The following is a 21,953-nucleotide window of genomic DNA, read 5'->3' on the forward strand; positions in this document are numbered from 1 at the left end:
TTAATAATATATACTCCATATTACATCAATAAAAATAAAATTTAATGGCTTATTATTAAAATTAAACATATCATAACTAAAAAATATTTTAAAGTATAAAACTAAACACAAATTATTAATTTGTGTGGACAAAAAATTATAGAGTTAATATATAACAATAATTAATATTCACAATATTTCATTCAAGACCATGTGGTGGAGTGGTAGTGTCACACCTCAACTCTTATGACGTATGCACTTACTATAAATAATTTTTATATTTTAATATACATTACCCTGCGCGTCAAGTACAAAAACACATATATTATATAATTTCAAAAACCAACATTTATCAAGTACATATTTCAAAACATTCTAAACCGTAGTGGGACCCTCTCACCACTGTATATACTACACATTTATTTATATGCAAAAATGATTAGGAGGAGAAGGTTGCCAAAACGTGTCAGCCGTCGATCCTGATAACATGTGGAGTTCCTATGACTCATATCAATCAAAAACTTCACTGATATCTTATTTCTGAAAAATATTAGTGGTTTATATGAGCCACAACTCAGTGTATATAAACCTTACCTTTAATTCCACATGCCAAATATCAAACATACTCTTTAACCAATATATAAAACAATAATCAACAAATATTAAAATTAATTCAATATACATATGCACGTGTCACTCTGTTCAGTTTATTATTCTGTGACAAATCAAGTCTGGTATCTGCCCGGGATTCCTCTATGACCCGAAGGTCCCTCTGTAATTGGACTCATAGGTCCCTCTGTATTTGACCCAAAGGTCCCTCTGTAATTGGACTCATAGGTCCCTCTATGACCCGAAGGTCTCTCTATATTTTTTTTTCAGATCCAGGGCAAGACCGTCACCGATCCTCTTTAATCATATGATTCACAAATAATTCCAAAATCATGTGTAAATACATCAATTTCACCAATTACATATTTCTATCATATAATTCATTTATAATATATAAAATATGTCCATTGCACTAATCACATATCCATACCATATTCCACCATCTATATCAAATAACACACAATTATATCAGAGTCACATCATATAATCAAATTATTCACTTTATTTAACACCTAGCAAAGAAGCACATAAAACATGTAAAATTAAAAGTGTGATTTATACACACCTGATTATGATAGGTAATTTTATTGAGCTCCTGATTTCGATTCTTGATTTATAACTCTCGATCCAAAACTTTTCTCTATACTTTTTCGTATTTCCACTAAACTCTCTCAAAATCATTTCTTTTTTCCAAATGATCAACAATATAGATATTTGTACACAAATATATACATCGGCTATTTTGCCGACTTATACTAATTAAAATGAATCTCTTCAAGTACAAGTGTCATATCCTTTGCTAACTATGTAACACGTAATCCATATAAATAATAATATAAGAATGTAGTACATTATACTATCCAAACGTACATGAACAATTTATATAGTACATGTAGCTTTTAATCCAAATGCATACATATAATATTATAAGTACGTATATCATCACTATATACACATGCAGACATATTTAAACAATTAGGTCATATATACACTAATTTAATTCTACAGTATATACACACTCCTATTTAAAATTCTCGTGAATCAAAAGCATCTATATATTTGACTATACCGAATCAATCATAAAAAGTTAATATATTCTCTATGACACACTTCACATCTCTGTAGTATAAATGCCAATATAATATACAATGACAATATAATATGATAATATGCAAAATAATACAAGTTTCGGGTTAGGTGAAACTCTTTCAACAATATCTCACGGTTCAATATAATGAGGACTCAACTTACCTTTTTGCTCGAATCGCATGACTCCTTTCTGAGGTGAAACTCACAAAAAGACTTTATCAAGACTGAGATAGTAAATCGCAGATCTCTGTCAATATATAAGATACTAGAATACCATATAAGCGTTCCTGCAGATAATGATGTAAAATCTTCAAAGCAAAATAATGTCGCTAATAACATATTTTGAACAGAATAAGAAACTCCATGTACTTGCGATTGTTACGACGCATAAGCAATAAACTTTCCATTAAGTCAAGAGATAATCAATTCCATGTTTCAGCGCATCACTATAAATAACATAATATCTTGTACCTGCGGAGATAATCAAAATAGGTGACATATTCAACCAATGCTTCCACTCATTAAAACTCTTTTGATATGCTTCACTCCATATAAAAAGATAAAGAATTCTGTCATACTAACTTCGTTATCAATTGAATAATAATCAAGAAAAATTTCCAGTTGAAAACCAGTTCAATCTTTTGTATATCCACTTCTATTCCATGACCTAACACCACGTGTCCCAACAATACCACATGTTCTAGCAAAAACTCACATTTACTCAACCTTGCAATAATCTGTTTATCTCGCATAACTTGTAATACTGACTGCAGTGATTAACATGCTCATCTGTACTTCATGAATATAATATTAAGTCAATAGAAATAATATCTAACTGATTCAGGAATAGTTGAGAGAATTTGTTCATCAATGCCATAAATAATTGTAGGTGCAATAGTTTATTCGAAAGGCATAACCAAAACTCATAATGGTTGTACTGAGTTCAAAATGGCGTCTCTGCAATATTCTCTTTAGCTATCTTCAACTGATGATATCGTGATCAAAAATCAGTACTCGAAAACAATTGCATACCTTGAAATTGATCAAATAAGTCTTTTATTCTCGGTTATAGATATTTATTCTTCACTATCACTCGATTCGACTTCCAATAGTGTATATAATGTCTCAGTGTATCATCTTTCTTCTTCAAAAATAATATTGGCGCTCTCCAAAGTAAAACATTGAGTCATACATATCTCTTGTCTGACAACTCTTGTAACTGTTTCTTAAATTCATGAAACTCTAATGAAGATGGTTGATAAGTAGAAATAAAAATAAATGCAGTGCTCAATAGAGAAATATGTCTCCTGATAAGGTGAAAATCCAGAAAGCCGATCTAGATAATATAAGAAAACCTGGAACAATATATTGATTACCGTAAAATATCACTCGATCCCATCTCGATGAATATATTACCATTTTTTTTACTTGACAAGCTACCATGGTTCGATGAAGTGAAAACCAATCTATACCCATAATAGTATCAAAATTTGTGTATGAACAAGAGAAACAATATCCGCTACCAGTTCAATCGAATTAACTCGCAATACGTTCTTTAGAAAACCTTGTATATTAAAATAATGTCAACTCATAATCAACAAACATAGTTCCTTGATTAAAGACAAAACCTTCTCTTCTTCTTATCACAATACACTTCTTTGCATACATTTAGCATTGAGTTCTCTAGAAAAATCGTCTGAACTGAATACCAGAATATCAGAGGTTGTATCATAGCTTGTGAGACTGTTTCCCCACAAGAGTAAGTATTGCTTCAAATAAGAGATACCCTATAATCAAAACCTTCTTCTGACATACAACTGATTTGATTGAACACGGTTCTATCACTTTTAACTATATCCCAGCCTCAGTCAGATTAGTCCCATAAAATCAACAACTTCTACTTTTCCGGGCTCTTTAAATTTTCAACCTCTTTACCTCATCATTGGTCCATATACTCTTTGTTCTAAAAGCCTGGGTAATCCTCATATGATGCAACATGTATATGAAATGCACTCTATAATTAATGGACAATGTAGGGCGGCTAACCCTTCTCTCCTTGGTGACAAATGTTCATGATAATTCAAATGCATGTGCAACTTATAACTCATATGTATCGTATGATATTTATGAATGTCATGTCCCAGCGGGAATCTATCCCCGCTCTGATACCACCTAAACTGTCACACCTCAACCCTTATGACGTATGCACTTACTATAAATAGTTTTTATATTTTAATATAAATTACCCCGCGCGTCAAGTACAAAAAACACATATATTATATAATTTCAAAAACCAACATTTATCAAGTACATATTTCAAAACATTCTAAACCGTAGTGGGACCCTCTCACCACTCTATATACTACACATTTATTTATATGCAAAAATGATGGGGAGGAGAAGGTTGCCAAAACGTGTCAGCCGGCGATCCTGATAACATGTGGAGTTCCTATGACTCATATCAATCAAAAACTTCACTGATATCTTATTCCTGAAAAATATTAGTGGTTTATATGAGCTACAACTCAGTGTATATAAACCTTACCTTTAATTCCACATGTCAAATATCAAACATACTCTTTAACCAATATATAAAACAATAATCAACAAATATTAAAATTAATTCAATATACATATGCACGTGCCACTCTGTTCAGTTTATTATTCTGTGACAAATCAAGTCTGGTATCTGCCCGGGATTCCTCTATGACCCGAAGGTCCCTATGTTGTTGGACTCATAGGTCCCTCTGTATTTGACCCAAAGGTCCCTCATTAATTGGACTCATAGGTCCCTCTATGACCCGAAGGTCTCTCTATATTTTTTTTTTCAGATCCAAGGCAAGACCGTCACAGATCCTCTTTAATCATATGATTCACAAATAATTCCAAAATCATGTGTAAATACATCAATTTCACCAATTACATATTTCTATCATATAATTCATTTACAATATATAAAATATGTCCATTGCACTAATCATATATCCATACCATATTCCACCATCTATAGCAAATAACACACTATTATATCAGAGTCACACCATATAATCAAATTATTCACTTTATTTAACACCTAGCAAAGAAGCACATAAAACATGTAAAATTAAAAGTGTGATTTATACACACCTGATTATGATAGGTAATCTTATTGAGCTCCTTATTTCGATTCTTGATTTATAACTCTCGATCCAAAACTTTTCTCTATACTTTTTCGTATTTCCACTAAACTCTCTCAAAACCATTTCTTTTTTCCAAATGATCAACAATATAGATATTTGTACACAAATATATACATCGGCTATTTTGCCGACTTATACTAATTAAAATGAATCTCTTTAAGTACAAGTGTCATATCCTTTGCTAACTATGCAACACGTAATCCATATAAATAATAATATAAGAATGTAGTACATTATACTATCCAAACGTACATGAACAATTTATATAGTACATGTAGCTTTTAATCCAAATGCATACATATAATATTATAAGTACGTATATCATCACTATATGCACATGCATACATATTTAAACAATTAGGTCACATAGGTTTGTGTTAAAATGACAACCCCTCTTAAAATGACAACGTGACAACGCTTATACAGCAATATTATAAACGCTACACAGCAATATTCAATACGGTAGACAGCAATCTATAGATTGCTGTATAGTGTGTCGGATATTGCTGTTCAAGAAAAATTGCTGTTTAAAGAACAGCAGATTGCTGCCCGTCTTTTTCCAGAATTTTTTTTTTTGCCACGTGGCAGCTTATTATTCGTCCACGTGTACAAATGATTGGCTAGAAATGGTGGTATTGTGTTATTTTAAGGGGTGGTGGCACCCTAACATGCCCCAGGTCATATATACACTAATTTAATTCTACAGTATATACACACTTCTATTTAAAATTCTCGTGAATCAAAAGCATCTATATATATTTGACTATACCGAATCAATCATAAAAAATAAATATATTCTCTATGACACACTTCACATCTCTGTAGTATAAATGCCAATATAATATACAATGACAATATAATATGATAATATGCAAAATAATGCAAGTTTCGGGTTAGGGATGTCACATGTAGAGGTGTTGGTTTCTTACCTAGAGGTCTAGGGTTCAATCCCCTCTAGTCTCATATTTTAAACAAGCTTTTAAACATAAAAATCGGTTCCCGGTTTCCGGTTCAACCGGTCCGATCGGCCGGTTACGGCGGTTCAAGGCGGCTAAACACATGAACGGTTTTAGGGGCCGTACCGGACCGGACCAGCTGCCGGTTCGCGGTCCGCCGGTCGAGCCGGCCTGTCCGGTCCGGTTTTTAAAACACTGATTTGGCCCTATTTTCTACTCCATTTGGAATCCAATGGAGAGTAGCCCACTCACCCATTGATGTGGTGAGTTCTTCACCCACCTCTATGACAACAGCTTATGCTAAAATCATAATGTTCATTCTTTGGAATATGAAAAATGAGATGGAGCTAACTGAAGAGCAAACAACTACTCTAACTCAATGTGTCATAGCCCAAGCTGAAATGGTTGTAGATGCTTTCGCAGCAACTTCACTGGTTTTTTCTTCTCCTCATGTGGTTATGTCGGTGGAGGCATCTCCGCTCGTGGGCGATCTTGTTGGGCCACCTCCAGAGGATGAGTTCCTGCTACCAAGCCGCAACCAACCGTGAATGATGAAGTAGAAGAGGTGGGCGATCCTATTGGGCCACCTTCAAAGGATGGACTTCCTGCTCCTGAGCCGCAACTAACCGTGAAAAAGGAAGCAGAAGAACCCTTGCGAAGAAACTAAAGGAGTAATGGTCTAGTACAAGGCTAGGTTTAAGTTGTGCATATGGATAATAATTGGATTTGAATTAAACTCATTCTTATGCTAATTAATTAGCACATATATTGATAATCATGACAACTATTTAGGAAAAAACATCTCCAATACAAATTTCATTTAAGAATAATCATCTTCAATACAAATTTTAAGGTACCAAATCAAACCACCTATATATTCTGTGGGGAATAGAGATCATTTGAATGGATCTGTTTCATATAATCACAATCTATACCTACTGTATATATTTAAAACAACATGCATGCACCTTCCTAGAGGTGTGTACATAAATACCGAAAAATGGTATATCGATTGTATCGTACCAAAAATTACCGAATTTTCGGTATGGTACGATATCGTAATGTAGGTTTTTGATACAATAACGGTATGAATTTTCTTAACGGACCTATAGTACTTCCTCTATTCTAAGGAAGAATATTTCTTCCTTGGGCGGCACGAGAATCTTAGTAATGAGTCATCTTAATTGGGACAAATCAAAATAGAGAGTGAGTCATCTTTAATGGGATGGATAAAGTATATTAAATAGTCTTTGAATAATTGAATTATCTTTGATGGTACGGAGAGAAAGCGAGTCATCTTAATTAGGACGGAAAGAACTCAATACACTTGCCAAAAGATGCATATATACTTTGAATAATTAGCATGCTAGCATAAATAGTATACGAGGTTATTATATGCATTTTATATACAGAATTCATATATTCATATTGTTTATGTTGGTTTATTAAGAATGATCATTACGTGAACTGTTTGGCTCGTGTATCGCACGGGTGATGACACTAGTTCTAAGAAAAATCACACATCATCCCTACTTCATTATTTATAGAATATCTCAAGTTCATAATCATCTCACTCCAAAAGATTACTCAAATAAACTAAAAAAAATTACTTTCACTATTCTCAATTACTCTCTTCGTCCGTGAATAAGAGTCTCAGTTCATTTATACTATAAATAGTAATAGACCCACATTCCAATAACTCAATCCACTCATAATTCATTTAAAACTAATAAATATAAGTGATGCTTATATACCACTAATTTTTTTCCACCCACTTTCTTAATATTTCTCTAAACTCGTGATGGAAAGAAATGAGACTCTTATTCACATATGGAAGGAGTACTCTTCACAACATGTTACTATTCACAACATGCCTATTCTAGTCTAATAAATTCACAAAAAATGCTAAATATAGCTTGGTAAACTCGTATAAATGCGTGTATTGCTCATCAAACATCTCTATATATAGCCATGTAATCAATCACCCAATAAAAAATCTGTAACATACAAATCCCCAGTATAAAGTCAATTGTATCAACTATCATCAAACTTAAGCTCCCCACTTTGTTCTAGGGATTCAGTAATCCTACTAATTATATTAAAGGTCTGATTCAAGTAATCAATTTATACAATTTTACCTCCTCCAACCAAATAAAATAGCTAGCTTGTCCAGAGCCTTTGTCCTAGTGGTAAGGAGCTTAGACATCAATGTATGAGGTGCCGAATTCGAGCCCTCTTGACATCAATTGTAATTTCCACCTTTCTTAGAAGTTTATTTGTAATTTCCTCCTTCATATAAGAGTTAACTTTTTTTTTTAAACCAAATAAAATAGCCAAACGTTCAAAATAACTAAAATCCCTATTTCTTAAAAAAAGAAAAAAAATCACACTTTTGTTCAAATTTTTTTAGAAGTCAACCAAAATTCATGAGTTAAATGAAAAATATCATCAATAATTTATGACATTAGATAATTGAGAAAAGTAACAAATATTACTCCCTCAGTCCCGGATAATTCGTCTCACTTTGAACGAGTTCCTACTTTTATATATTAGTTTTATAATAAATTGTAAGTAGAAATGAGTTAATGGAATAATATGGGGGCCACTACCTAAAATGATAAAAGGAAAATGAGACAAATTATGTGGGATGGACTAAAAATGGAAAAATGGAACAAATTATCCGGTTAATTCATTACATTTAAAAGTTAAAATTAGCCATTCAGATACTCAAACTAAATTGAATTGCAGACTTATCTTTCAATTCGGCCCACGTTATAATATATAGTTGTATTGGGCTTTTAATAAGCCTCAAACAAAAAATAGGCCCAAATAGGAATGGATGTATGATGTTGGAATGTTTAAATAACCAAATTCAGTTGCGCAGCTTCATTCTCCGCTGCTGCCGACTAGGGTTTTTGCTCCACACACAGTCACACACGCACACGCGCAGCCATGGCGGAACAGGTACATCCTTCTTCTATCCACATCTCGCCTCTTTGTTTTCTTCATCGCCACTGCTTAATTTGATTGTACTTTCTACCGATTTGCAGACCGAGAAGGCTTTTTTGAAGCAGCCCAAGGTGTTTCTATGGTGAGTTTACGTTTGCGTAATCTTAGATTTCATGTGAATACGCTGCTTGGTGTTGAATCTAAATTCGAAATCCTCTTTTATTTTATTTTTTTTGTGATGAATTGTAGTGGACAGAATCCTTATTTCGATTACTCATCTGATTTCGTATTTGTTTGAATGTAGCTCTAAGAAGTCTGGTAAGGGTAAGGCCCCAGGAAAGGGAGGCAACCGCTACTTTAAGAGCATTGGACTCGGATTCAAAACCCCGCGCGAGGCTTCTGAAGGTGCAATATTCTTATTTGTTTTTACATAAATATTGTATTTTGCTGTTTTATTTATGATGTTTTGCCCTTGTCAATCCATCTGGTTTGTACGTTTCATTTTCTTTAATTCTCTGTTGTTGTGTTTTGAGAATTGAAGCTTGTATGAAATCTGTGTTTATATGTTTTTTGACTCAGTGTGCTATATGTGATGTTATGTTTCTTTGGTAAAAGTGATATTTCTTTAGTGTTTGATATATGTGAATTGTGCTTTCAAGTGCTAGTGTACCACAAATTGTGCATTTTTTTGTAAATTATTCTCTTGCTGTTGAATGACAGGGCTTATAAAGTAGTTCATTGTTACTGTACTGAATGCAGTGTGCTGTTATTCACATAATAATAATAGTAATGATGATGATGTAATCAAATCCTCCTCTTTTCTTTGTTTTGTTGCTTCAATATATTTGTTTTTTACTGAAACTCAATATGCCTTTTTTGCAGGCACATACATTGACAAGAAGTGCCCTTTCACTGGTAATGTATCCATCAGAGGGCGTATCCTTGCTGGAACTTGCCACAGCGCAAAGATGATGCGGACTATCATTGTTAGACGTAACTACCTCCACTGGGTGAAGAAGTACCAACGGTATGATGCTCATGCTCTGTTATATGTTGCTGGCTGCTTTTGTCTTGGTTGTGTATCTAACTGCTGTAATACATTGAACTTTAGATATGAGAAGAGGCACTCCAACATACCAGCTCACATTTCCCCATGCTTTCGCGTTAAGGAAGGCGACCATGTCACCATTGGTCAATGCAGGCTAGTACCAGTACCATATATGCATTATCAGTCTCTTATGCTATTACTAAATCTGGAATTTGATGTTATTGAACTGTGTTATTTTCTTGCAGGCCATTGTCCAAAACTGTGAGGTTCAATGTTCTTAAGGTTATTCCAGCTGGTTCTTCTGGTCTTGGGAAGAAGGCTTTTACAGGGATGTGAGTTAGGCTATATGAGTTGTTTAAACTTTTTGAAAGGATGTGTTTTGAATTTTTATTGTTTCAGTTGGTACTGTTATCAGTGCCTCGCAGACGGCAAAAATCTTGACATTTTATGACATTTTTGTGATAGTTTTCTGATTGAGTTTTAGTTCTGATTACATAAAGTTGATGTTATTCTACTCGTTATATAGTTCTCAACTTTTAATATAATATTGTAGTCCGGAGAAAATAAGATATGGCTAGTTTGTAAGTCAAGATGCGGTATGTTTCCATTAGCGAACTAAGTATTTGCAAATGGTGTCTAATCACTGTTGATTCCATTGTTCTATAAAAATAAAATAATGCAAAATTGATTAAGTAAAGATAATGCGAAAAGGTTGTAGATTAGTGATAATGGATTATGGGGATAATGTTGTTAAGTAGTGTTTAGGGTAAGTAATTGTACAAGTAATAAATAAAATGATACTTTAAGTTTCGTTTGAATTTTGGCATGAATTATAAGAAATATAAAAAAAAATGGGTGAGAAAATAATGGAACGTGGAATCCATTTTTATATATTAGTTTTATAATAGAATGTGAATGGAATGTGAGATGTACCTATCATTTATGGTAAAGATGAACGAGACGCCTAATGGCGAACATGCTAAAATGGTAAACATCATCACTATTTTCTTTTATTTTTAATGTCAATGTCTAAATTATATAAATTTAAATAAATAATAAATTAATTGTTCGATGTATTACAATATTGGAAAAAAGAATACAACGATAAGCAAATTTCAATAAAATATTTATAATAGGAGAAGAAATTTGATAAAGTAATTTTGAAAAATATTGAGTAGAGAAGGATGTGGGTGTGTGAAATGAATGTGAATGTGAGGTATTCATAATATAAGAAGAAATTTAATAAAGTAATTTGTAAAAAAATTGATTATCGGCCTCGGCTAACCGCAATGGGGCCGATGGCGGATCGGCTGAGGCGTATGATCGGCCATGGGGGGAGGTGTTGGTGGTGGCGATCGGCTTCCTCTCCACAATGGGAGATGGAGTGGCCAATTGCAAAGGCCGAGTGATTGTCCATCATTGTGAGTGTCCTAATGGAAGACATAGGGAGTATGTAGTGGCTATATGTTGTTTAAAAATCTTCAAAATAGAAAGTTTTTATTTTAAGAGATGAATCAAAAAGGAAAGAGTACTATTTTTAAAAGACGATGGAGTATTTTACGTTTCATCATTGAATCTATCTTAAACTAAGCTTTTGAATCTCTCTAGTCCCATGACCCGCCTTCTAGTTTTTTCCCCTGCTTCTATGGTGGATGTGTTATCCCCCCTTCTCCCCTTTTTTGATTGTACGTGTTGTTTTGCGGAAGTATTGGAGGTGAGCATTTGATTTTGGTGATTTTGGCGGGGGGTGAGTTTCCCTACCTTCCCCTCGATTTTTCTCTTTGATTTCAATCCGATTTCATCTGAAGGCAACACCACGTGGTCATTGTCATTGTGTCGATAGTGTAGTCAATGAACACCCAACCACACCATTATATATTATTTTTATATTATTTTTTGATAATAATATGTTTACAAGATGTATTTATTCAATAGTAATTTATAAAAAATACAATAAATGATAAACTATAAATTTAAGAAATTGAAAAATATATTATCCTCGTCATTCTCCATATTTATCAACAAATGATACTACAAAATAATAATCTATATTAGTCTAACTAGTTAAAAGTGGCAGTTTGATGGAAAGACATTTTTACTCTTTTGGAGGGAAAATGAGAAACTGACTGTATAATTGTTTATCTTATTTCTTTATTTTGCATCTCCCAAAATAAAATCTAATATTGGACCAAATGAGTTTCCAATACAATGACAGACAATTGCTTCCCAAACAAGATTGAAATCTCTATAAAGAAAGAAGATTATGCTTGAAGAAGAAGGAGGAGAAGAAGAAGGAGAAGGAGAAGGAGGAGAAGGAGAAGGAGAAGGAGAAGAAGAAGGACGGGTGGAAGGGAGAAGGAATACTAATTTAGGGCTTAGGAATATTGGTTTATGTATGCTATTTGGGCTATTGTTTGGGCTTATAGTATGGATTCTGAAATTAGGATTTTGGTTTAATTTGAGTGTTGAATTTTAGTATTTATATTATTAAATTATAATTTAGGAGTAATAATTTATTATTTTATGATATTATTATTCTATTTCCATAAATGAATGTTTTGAGCATTATTTATAAATTGTCATTATTAATTATAAATATATTTTTTAATTAGTTTCATTAATTTTTTTAATAATTATATATTTGAAGTGTGGTTGATTTTTTATTTGGAAGTACTTTAATCTATTTTATCAAGGAATTATTGATTTATGAACTCCGTTAATATAATTAGTTCTCTATTAATTTATTTGTTGATAATCTCAAAGTACATTGTAAAACTTTCAATATAGATTATTTATGTCAAAGGTCAACATATTTTCAAAAGTCACAAAATTTTAGTCTATAATGAAGAGGTTGACGTTACATTTGATTTTATTATAATGTTGTTTACTAAGAAGCTTTATATAATGTAGAATATAATTATTAGTTCATTTTATTATTGTTTTATCTAGAATTTGTTTATGTTATGTTTAATACTTATATACTTCATAATTTTTTTTATCATTGATTATTAGTAGTTATTTCTTATTAATAATGTTATAAAACAACAAAAGATTAGGTAAGAATTCTTGAATATTTAAAAGTTGATTTTTAAAAGCTCCAAAGCTTGGGCACATCGATTTTGTATATGAAATCGTTAATCTTAAAAAATACTCATAAGATAATAATTATTAAAGATAAACCTATACAAAAATTCTACACAATTTATTATTTAATAGAATAAAAAAGTGTATAAAAAATATGGATAAAGAAATAAAAATATGAAAGTACACTATTAATCATCAATCTTAAAAAGGATTGGTAAGAAAGTTGTTACTTACACAAATATCTTTTATTAATAACTAAAATGGTACTCCTACATTATTAAAGTCAAAAGTTTGAATGTAGATTAAAAATAAGGAAAAAAATGGAAAGATGAAATTACACTATAGCTGCTGCATTTATTTCACTAACTTTAGCTTCTTGAAAATAACATTGTATTCTATTCCATTAAATGTTTTAAATACCTATGCATATATAAAAAATGAGTTTTTTAGAAATTTACATATTGTCATTGTAATTAATTTAAATTTATATAGCAATAACTTTAGATCTTTACTCATAAATTTTTTTGTTTTGGTTTGACGACTATATGTGTTCGGCTCGACCGGGCTTGCGGATTAAGGCCGAAAATCTCTAGCAGGTGGTGTGGTTTAATTAATCTAACGACAACTGAATTAATTACTTGTACATCTAGAGATATAATAAATTGTTTATATATTTTCTAAAATAAATGATGGACTTCGAATATTTTAATTAATGAAAGAAAAGGGGTAAAACAAAACAACGCTGACAATGTTTTTATCTGACACGAATTTGCACGAAGTTAACCCGATACGGACTCGTACGTTTAGGGTTTGGGACAGGGTCAGATTTCTTATGTCCCATGCATAGCATTGGTAATACATGGTTCATTTATTTTATTACATTTTACTCCACTTATAGTTTTTTTTTTGTCCATCTCTTTTTCTATATACTCCACTCTCATAAACTAAAGTTGTAGGCATCGTTTGCCGAATATGAAATGTTTCATTTAAAGTGAGGTGAGAGAGTGCATTTTTCTTTTTGTTATTGTTTATAATGTTATTAATTGTTTATAATATTATGAATATTATGTAATTAACAAATATTCTTAATCACAAATCTCATTATATTCTTATCATCCTCTTTTTCTAATCAATTTATCTTAAAAATTTTCTTCTTATTTGAAAATTATTTGTCATGTGGATAGCACAGTTGATAACACTAGTTTTATTAAAAGAAAAAGGATTATCTGACGAGAAAAAATGAAATTTTTTTATCATAAAATTGTAGCAAATGTGGTCTCTATTTATAGAGGATGAAAAATTATAAATTTTAATATAAATTTTTTAATATAATATATAAAAGATATATAAGTTTTAAAAAATATATTTATCAACCAATGAGATTTTACCATTTGATATAATCTCATTGGCTGAATGATTAAATGATTTGGAAGACCGTTCGGTCTATGGTTGCCACTTGACAACCAACCAACCATTGTCAAAGAGAGAGAGAGACCATTTGCATTAATTTTATTTTATTTTTTTTAATCTATTAAAGATGTGGCGGTCAACCGAAGTGACCGATAAACATGGTCTTAGGGAGGCTTATTTGATGGCTTATTTGATGGAGTGGAACTTACATAATGGTGGTGGGGTGAATTATCAAAGGATAAGCTTTATTTTGCCACACCAATTTCGATATTAGTGGTAATAAGAAATCTCTGTTTTATTACGATCATAATGGTAGTGGGGTGAATACATCAAAAAACGTCGTTTTGATATTCCCCAATTCAACCATGATCATGCCAAAGTTTATGAAGAGAATGTCTATGGAGCTCATCTCCAAATTCAGTTGTGTAGCATAAACATACAATATATTGGCAAATAATCCAAACTTTTGATCATTTGAAAGGATTTCATTGTTCGTTTGTGTGTAAAGCAGAAACATATTAATCCTCATCAACGATTTACAAGCCGCGGGAGCATAATTCCCTGTCGAAAAAGGTTGATGTATGAAAAGAGAGAATCTACGTGTGTGTTCGTTCCTGATGATGAATATTGAATACAACAAATACATGCAACACTTAGGAACCCCAGTTCGGAATATTTGCAGTGGCTTCATTCACCATCTTCACCAACGTCACCTGCATCGAACTTGCATTCACTTATGCAGTACTATTATATATCTCGAACGAAAATGCATACGCATATTACTAGAGCTCATACCACACTTTCTGGGACACCAGGTGGTGGCAGGGAAAGGTTTCTCGGAGGCCACACATTGTCATATGATCTCTTGTCGAATCTCCACTCTCCAATCTTTCCGTAAGTCATCTTACCCTGACAACATTTACCTATACATAAATTCCAAGCAACTAAATGTATATAGAATAGAAAACCAAAATGCAACAAAGGAACTTATGAAGATATACCTTTAAATCATAATCGCATCCGTAAGTGTAGTGAATTATGTAAGACTTTCCAATTGTTGTATCCCAAGGAGGCTGTAGTGAATTAAGCAAGATAGTCAACTTTATAGGTCACTCATAACTAAATTGCATAATCCATTGAAGACAATGTAAGCCCGAGTTGTGATATATGCAAAACTCAATCTTATTGCATAACACATAACCACACTACGAAAGTCATTCTTGATCTATTTTTGATAGTAAGCATGACCTAAAATGATCTAACAATGACATCCGTATTTTTCAAATCCGGATTATATAAAATGACCTAAAACAAACTAATAATCTTCTAAAATGACATAAAACAAACTAATAATGACGGGTTCAACAGTTCAGCACTAAAAATTAGTTCTACATTTATTATAACCCACTATACGGGAATTGAGAAGAACTCACCTGAATCATGAACTCCTTGTACAAAATGTTGCCCACACCATGAAAAGCAGATGCAACAGCATATGCATACCTAAAGTCATAAATAGACAACTTAGTTCAAAATATGTCTGTTAATCACACTCAGTTGGGGAAGAAGCTTACATCTCAAGGACCCATCCGAAAGCTTTATCAGCTTCAGGATCTTTCTTCATAGCCAAGGAGACATTCATCCAAGTCGGAGCTATCTTTTTCAGAGCATCCTACGACATAATCAACTCGATAAATCATAAATTCCCAAAGGGCCTAGTAGGAGTGCAAGAAATAGAAGATACCTTCCCTACAATGACCGGGGAATTCCCAATCGGATCGATGTTAGTAATTGGTCCTCTTTCTTCAGGGAAGAACTTGCGCAGGACCTTCTCGTATTTCTTAGGCTCGATGTAGAAGAAAGGGAAGGCAGCTCCAAGGCCATCTCTGGACAGGTTTGGGATTGGCTTGACCAGAATGTGGTCCGGCTCCGACATAAGTATGTAACTATATCGACAAAAATAGATGGAATATACTTATTAAGTAATCAACCAAAATCTATGATGCTACTCCATATGCATAACAAGAAAGAAAAAAAGCAAGTGGCTATTTCAATGTCACATACTCTTCTTCAATATTTACTTGTTGTAGCCACTGTACAAATGCCCAAGGCCTGTTTAGGACAATGTAGCCCTGCCACAAAAAGAGATCAGTTATTAAAAGAAGCAAAAACCTTGAACTTTGTGAATCAAGTTATTCATAATAAAAAATTAAAAGAGCAGCTGAAGGCGTGGACTTGCTTAAATCAAAAGTGACCTAATTGAGTAAAGCCCCCAAAATTAAGGGCTTATATAAGAATTGCTTCCCAATTGAGTAAAACCCCCAAATTGAAGGGCTTATACAAGAATTAAAAGTAGAAGAAAGAAAGAAACCTGGTCGATTCCATCGGGGAGGGGATTGGCAACGAAGGTGGGAATCTCGTCCATGAACCGATCGGGTTTGCCGGTGTGGAGGATTCTGGTGAATCCGCCCATGTCGGAATTAGGGTGGCGCAATTTCTGCTGCTTGAACCAGTAGTACATGACTCTGCTCTGCCACGTGTTGTAGATGGAGTCGGAGGCGGTGACGGCGGTGTGGAAGAGCCGCCTTCTCGTCTTCTTCGTGGGCATTGTGATGATGGGGTCAACGGAGGATTTGGTGGCTGATTGGCCAGGGAATTCTTGGTTGAGAGAGGCATTTGCGGAGATGATGATGTTGTAGGTGATCAGAGCTGCAGAGAAGGTGATCACTGCGGCGAAGAACAAATGCCTGCAACCCATTTCTCTTCTATGATTTTGGTAATTGATCAATCAATCAATCCACATTTCACCTTCTAAATTTCAGTTGACGAAATCGGATTAGTTGAAAATTGATTCTTTTTTTGCTATGTCAAATCAATACGAGTACATTTTTTTTTTGCTTTCTAGCTGTCTAAGCTTTATTTAATTCAGATATTTGTGATTAAGTCGCTGCATTAGTTGTTCGAAAAAGTCATGAGGTTGTTTAAGTCATTAACGTTTTAAATTCTGTAGTTATTGCGTAACAAGGAGTATTGGAGAATATAGCAATTTTAAATGTTGCAGGTCACATTCTTAGAGGAAGACTTTGTAATGAATCATAAGTCCAGCAGTGAGATAGCTCTTGAAGAGCTAACTTCAGTCACAAGTTCCATTAACGAAGAACAACAAGTTCCATTAACGAAGAACAACTACCTAGTGTAACAACAATTCCAGAAATTTCAACTACTACTCCAAATGTTGTAGTGCCGCGTCGCAGTGGAAGGGTCTCTCATGAGCCCGAAAGATACACTGGTTTGGGAGAGTGCATGGATCACTCCTCGGACAACAATGTACTAGATTCCTGGAATCTTGCAGAGGCGCAGGCAGATGTCGATCATTGCGAATGGGTGAAAGAAATGGATTCAGAACTACAATCAATGGTAGACAAAAACTTCTATGATTCATCTATCCTACCCGAAGGCTGTACTGCCATTGGGAGCAAGTGGATATACAAACGTAAACGTGGACTCGATGGACGAGTTAAAGTCTTTAAGGCAAGACTAGTGGCTAAGGGGTATACCTAAAGGGAAGACATCGATTACGATGAGACCTTCTCCCTAGTAGCCATGCTCAAATCGATCCGTATTCTTTTGTCTATAGCAACATACATGGATTGGGAAGTATGGCAGATGGACGTTAAGACTGTATTTTTAAACGGGAGTCTTGAGGAGACCATCTACATGGAACAACCCGAAGGCTATGTGGTAAAGGTCAAGGAACACATGGTTTAGAAGCTTAAGAAGGCCATTTATGGCCTCAAGCAAGCATCTAGATCATGGAACCAATGTTTTGATCAAACTGATCAAAAAGTGTCATAATGAAGTTGCGTGTACAAGAAGGTTGAAAAAGGAAATGTTGTGTTCTTAGTTTTATATGTAGATGACATTCTTCTAATTGGAAACAATAAAAAGATGTTATCATTAGTACGAACTTGGTTGTCCAGCCAGTTCGAGATGAAAGATATGGGTGATGCGGGACACATTCTCGGTATCAAGGTTCTTCGCAACCGTGCAAAGAGAACGGTGTGCTTATCCCAAGAATCTTACATCGATACAGTACTTAGACGCCTTAGCATGCAAGATGCCAAGAAAGGATTCTTACCTTTTAGACACGACATCCATTTATCTCAAGAGATGTGTTCAAAGACAGCATCTGAGATAGCAGAGATGAGAAGGATACCATATGTAACGCCCCGCTTTTTCGAACCCTAATTTTTGTGACGTGGAAAATTTTTGCGTTAAATGCTTTTAATGCTATGATATATGTGGAATTAAATGATGAGTAATTAATTGCGATATGGAGTTGAGTTTTTGTTGAATAGTCAAACTTGTTGAATATGTGACGTGGCTATTGAATAGTCAATATTGTGGAAAATATGACGTGGTCGTGGAATGGTCAAAGTCGTTGAAAAATGTGAAGTGAAGGTGAAATCCGAATATGTGGATATTTTAATGTGGGGTGAAATAATTGTGGTGAATTATTTTTTCCTAAGGGATGAGTGAGAATTAAATAGGAGCATTATTTAAGCATGTGGAATTTTTGACCCCTCCTATTTATTGGAAAGAAATCCTATTTTTTCTTGGATTTAATTATTGCTTGGGATAATTATCCGAATTAAATCCAAAGTCCGAATATTCCTCATTTGTTTGATGAAATTTTCGAAACCCTTGTCATATAAAGGGAATTTTCGAAAATCTCTTGTATTATGGGAGAATGGATTATTTTATTCTATTATTTGATCCCTTGTTTATTCTCTCCCATAAATAAATTCAAATATCCTAGCATATCTTGCCAAATCTAAGAAGATCTTACCATATCCTAATTTAATTAGGATTTTTGAATTAAATCCCTTTTGGTGAAGTCAACTACACGCCTATTCCTATTTAATGGGAAATGATTATTATTATTATTTTTCTTGTTCCGTGATATTTTATTCTACTCCGTGAAATATTCAAATTAAACCATAGGCTAATCAAATAGCCTAAAAATTCGAAATTCCTATTATTACTCTTCAAATTTTCGGCCTCTACAACTAACAAATCTTTCCAAATCTTTATTTATTTAATTATTGGATTATATCTTGCACTCTATAAATAAGAGTGAGAACCCAAAACCCTAGCATCAGAAAAATCGCCCCCCCTCTACTCACGTCGCTCTCTTCTCTCTCCCACTCTCTCAAATATTTCTTCTACTTCCTCCATTAATTCTTCATCTTTTGGAGAAGAATTGAAGCTGCAATTCAAGATTTTGTTGAAGAATCAAGATTCTACTTGCTTCCTACCGATTATTCTTTTGAAAAGGTATTTTTATTTTGATCTTCTCTTCTTCTACCGATCAATCGGTGTTCTTGAGTCCACATGCATTTAGATCGAGTGAAGGGGAAATTAATCGGTGATTTTGGATGCATGTGATAAGTGTGTGTGTGTGACCGAGTGTGTGTGTGTGAACGCCTCGGTAGGTGTGCACATGTGTGGTGTGTGTGCGCGTGTGTTATGTGTAGAAAACACTCATGCGTGACACGATTTGATGATAAATCTGGAGTTGTTGTGTGAATGAAAACGATATGATAATCGTACTTTGATTTTGATTGGAATATTGAAAATAATCGATGGGAAAGGAAAACGTGAGAACATGCATGATTTTGATCCATGATTGAGACTTATTTGAAATATATGAACTAAAGGTGATAGTTCGCGTTCCCGGTGTGATAACAAGAAGAAGTGCATTTTTGAACTCGAAGGAAATCGAGGTGGGCTTTATTCTTAAACTCTCTCGTATGTTGAAAATTTATGATGTTGGAGAAATAAGGGTGGATTAAACTGTTATGCCATGCCTAAGAATTATTTTGGATATTGTGTGTGCCTGATGCCTAGATTGTGAGTACGCTCCATTAGGCTAAAGGGCTATAAAAAAACGAATTCGGGTCTGAGTAGGGCCGCAAACCCTATCAGGCTAGTGTACACGGGAGATCGGGAACCGTCCTTGCTAGTCGGCCGATCTCGTGGGCGAAAGTGTGGCCACACTTCGTCTCACCATATGAAATGATGATTGATGAGAAAATGGGAGGTATTGTTTGACTGGCCAGTCCATGCAATATTTTGTGATACTCGATGCTTATCTTTAAATAAATGAAAAACCTCGAGTTCACTATGGTAAGGGTGGCATAACTATAAAATGATTTGGCATGAGTCCACTGAGTATGTTTAAAATACTCAGCCGTGCATGTGTTTTCCCTATATGCAGGTTGAGCGGCGACGGGCGGTCGGTGGTGTTGAGATGGTTGAATCGAATAATATGGATGGTTGGGATTTTGGGTGTAGTCGTGTCTTCATACATGGCTTCGCTTTTTCTTGAAATGCTTCCGCTAAATATTTTGAAACTTATTATCGTTGGTTGTCTTGAACCTATTTCTTTGATTTGAAATATTGGGAAATTATTGCGTTTTGTTGGAGCTACAATAAACCTTTGATTTTTGAGCTTAGCCTATGCTATCTATTAAATCTTGATCTTCGTATTTAAAGCCGTTGACTTGTTGCGTTGATCTTCATTAAACACTTGGTCAAATCTCTTTAAATGAAACCCTAGTCTACATTCTTGTCGCCTTAAATTCACCTAGTTAACAGTCGCCGTATTTATTATACCCTAGAAATGCCGGGTTGTTACAGTTGGTATCAGAGCCTCAGTTCTTTCCGCTCTGGACCCAAGAGTCTTGTTGTATTAAAATCTGAAATTTGTCGGAATTGATTAAATAATAATCGTCGAAGACTCAACACCACGACTCGTCTCCGCTCAACCACGATGAATGAGGTAACAAGTATCTCGATGAATTTTTATTTGAATTGTGAGATGTTGGAAATTGCGATGGGAATATTACTCTGTTGGAAATGAAAATATTCCAATGGGAATCGAAGTTAATATGACGTCTTTGAAAATATTGCTTGGGAGTGTGAAATGATGTATATGCGTGGATATGAATTTGCTAATTGCGACTATGCCAAGAATGATGAATGATGTTGTGCAAGTGAACTTGTATTTTACTCGATAAAGAAAATCGGTGAATATGTGTTTGACATCTATGTGCTTGGATGAATGAAATCCTATATGACTGTGATTACTTGTTTGTATGTGAAACAATATCTATGGAAAAGGTGAAGTAAATAGTATGGCTTTTGGAAAATGTGTGAAGGTATGAAACGGGACACACTATGAGAACATACAAATGCTTTGGTTTAACAATGAGACATGATGTATCGCATATTGAAGTATGATCGTGAGCACGTGTTGCTTGATGTTGAGATTTGTTATTACATGATCAAACTGCAAATTTAACTTGAAGGACGTACATGTTGATTACTTGGAAGGCGAAAATTTTAATGCATACTTGGTTGAAATTATATGATTTTGAAAATGTGAAGGCGAAGTATGACGCATGTATAGTTGCAATTATGTGATTGTGAAATAGATGGACATGAACTGCATGAAGTTGGAAATGCGATTTTGTGGATGATGCATTGACTAAGTGTTAATCTTTACATATATTAATATACGATGGATGTTATGCTATGGAACGTCATATGACTTATGGGGATAAACATGCTTGATTGTGCTATGAA

At 33.8% G+C, this 21,953-nt stretch overlaps 2 protein-coding genes and 2 long non-coding RNA genes across 5 annotated transcripts; 1 reads left to right on the top strand and 3 right to left on the bottom strand.

Moving 5' to 3' along the window:
- Window positions 1-288: 288 nt before the first annotated feature.
- On the bottom strand, window positions 289-1,347 carry LOC148934211 (uncharacterized). Its single transcript, XR_016134359.1, has 2 exons — window positions 1,154-1,347; window positions 289-519 (listed from the first exon to the last, which is right to left on the bottom strand). It is a non-coding gene; the product is annotated as an uncharacterized LOC148934211 (long non-coding RNA).
- Window positions 1,348-3,931: 2,584 nt separating this feature from the next.
- On the bottom strand, window positions 3,932-4,942 carry LOC125224511 (uncharacterized). The gene is made up of 2 exons (XR_007176880.2): window positions 4,804-4,942; window positions 3,932-4,168 (listed from the first exon to the last, which is right to left on the bottom strand). It is a non-coding gene; the product is annotated as an uncharacterized LOC125224511 (long non-coding RNA).
- Window positions 4,943-8,686: 3,744 nt separating this feature from the next.
- On the top strand, window positions 8,687-10,286 carry LOC125218261 (small ribosomal subunit protein uS17y-like). Its single transcript, XM_048119897.1, has 6 exons — window positions 8,687-8,776; window positions 8,863-8,903; window positions 9,066-9,166; window positions 9,644-9,788; window positions 9,873-9,962; window positions 10,055-10,286. Exons 1-6 carry the CDS (start codon window positions 8,765-8,767, stop codon window positions 10,143-10,145), a joined length of 480 nt encoding a protein of 159 aa, XP_047975854.1. The 5' UTR covers window positions 8,687-8,764; the 3' UTR covers window positions 10,146-10,286.
- A 4,463-nt stretch (window positions 10,287-14,749) lies between these two features.
- On the bottom strand, window positions 14,750-17,193 carry LOC125219421 (hydroxyproline O-arabinosyltransferase 1-like). 2 transcript variants are annotated; one of them, XM_048121395.2, is made up of 8 exons: window positions 16,675-17,191; window positions 16,368-16,435; window positions 16,048-16,249; window positions 15,878-15,975; window positions 15,737-15,806; window positions 15,305-15,376; window positions 15,099-15,212; window positions 14,750-15,016 (listed from the first exon to the last, which is right to left on the bottom strand). In XM_048121395.2, exons 1-8 carry the CDS (start codon window positions 17,059-17,061, stop codon window positions 14,957-14,959), a joined length of 1,071 nt encoding a protein of 356 aa, XP_047977352.1. In that variant the 5' UTR covers window positions 17,062-17,191; the 3' UTR covers window positions 14,750-14,956. The 2 variants fall into 2 exon arrangements, 1 of the variants encoding a protein (XP_047977352.1); XR_016136678.1 differs by having other exon boundaries at window positions 14,915-15,016; window positions 15,099-15,226; window positions 16,675-17,193.
- Between the last annotated feature and the right edge of the window lie 4,760 nt (window positions 17,194-21,953).

Source organism: Salvia hispanica, chromosome 1 (genome assembly GCF_029641045.1).
Source record: "Salvia hispanica isolate PSC_SH4W2 chromosome 1, Shi_PSC_v1, whole genome shotgun sequence".
Lineage (NCBI taxonomy): Eukaryota > Viridiplantae > Streptophyta > Magnoliopsida > Lamiales > Lamiaceae > Salvia > Salvia hispanica.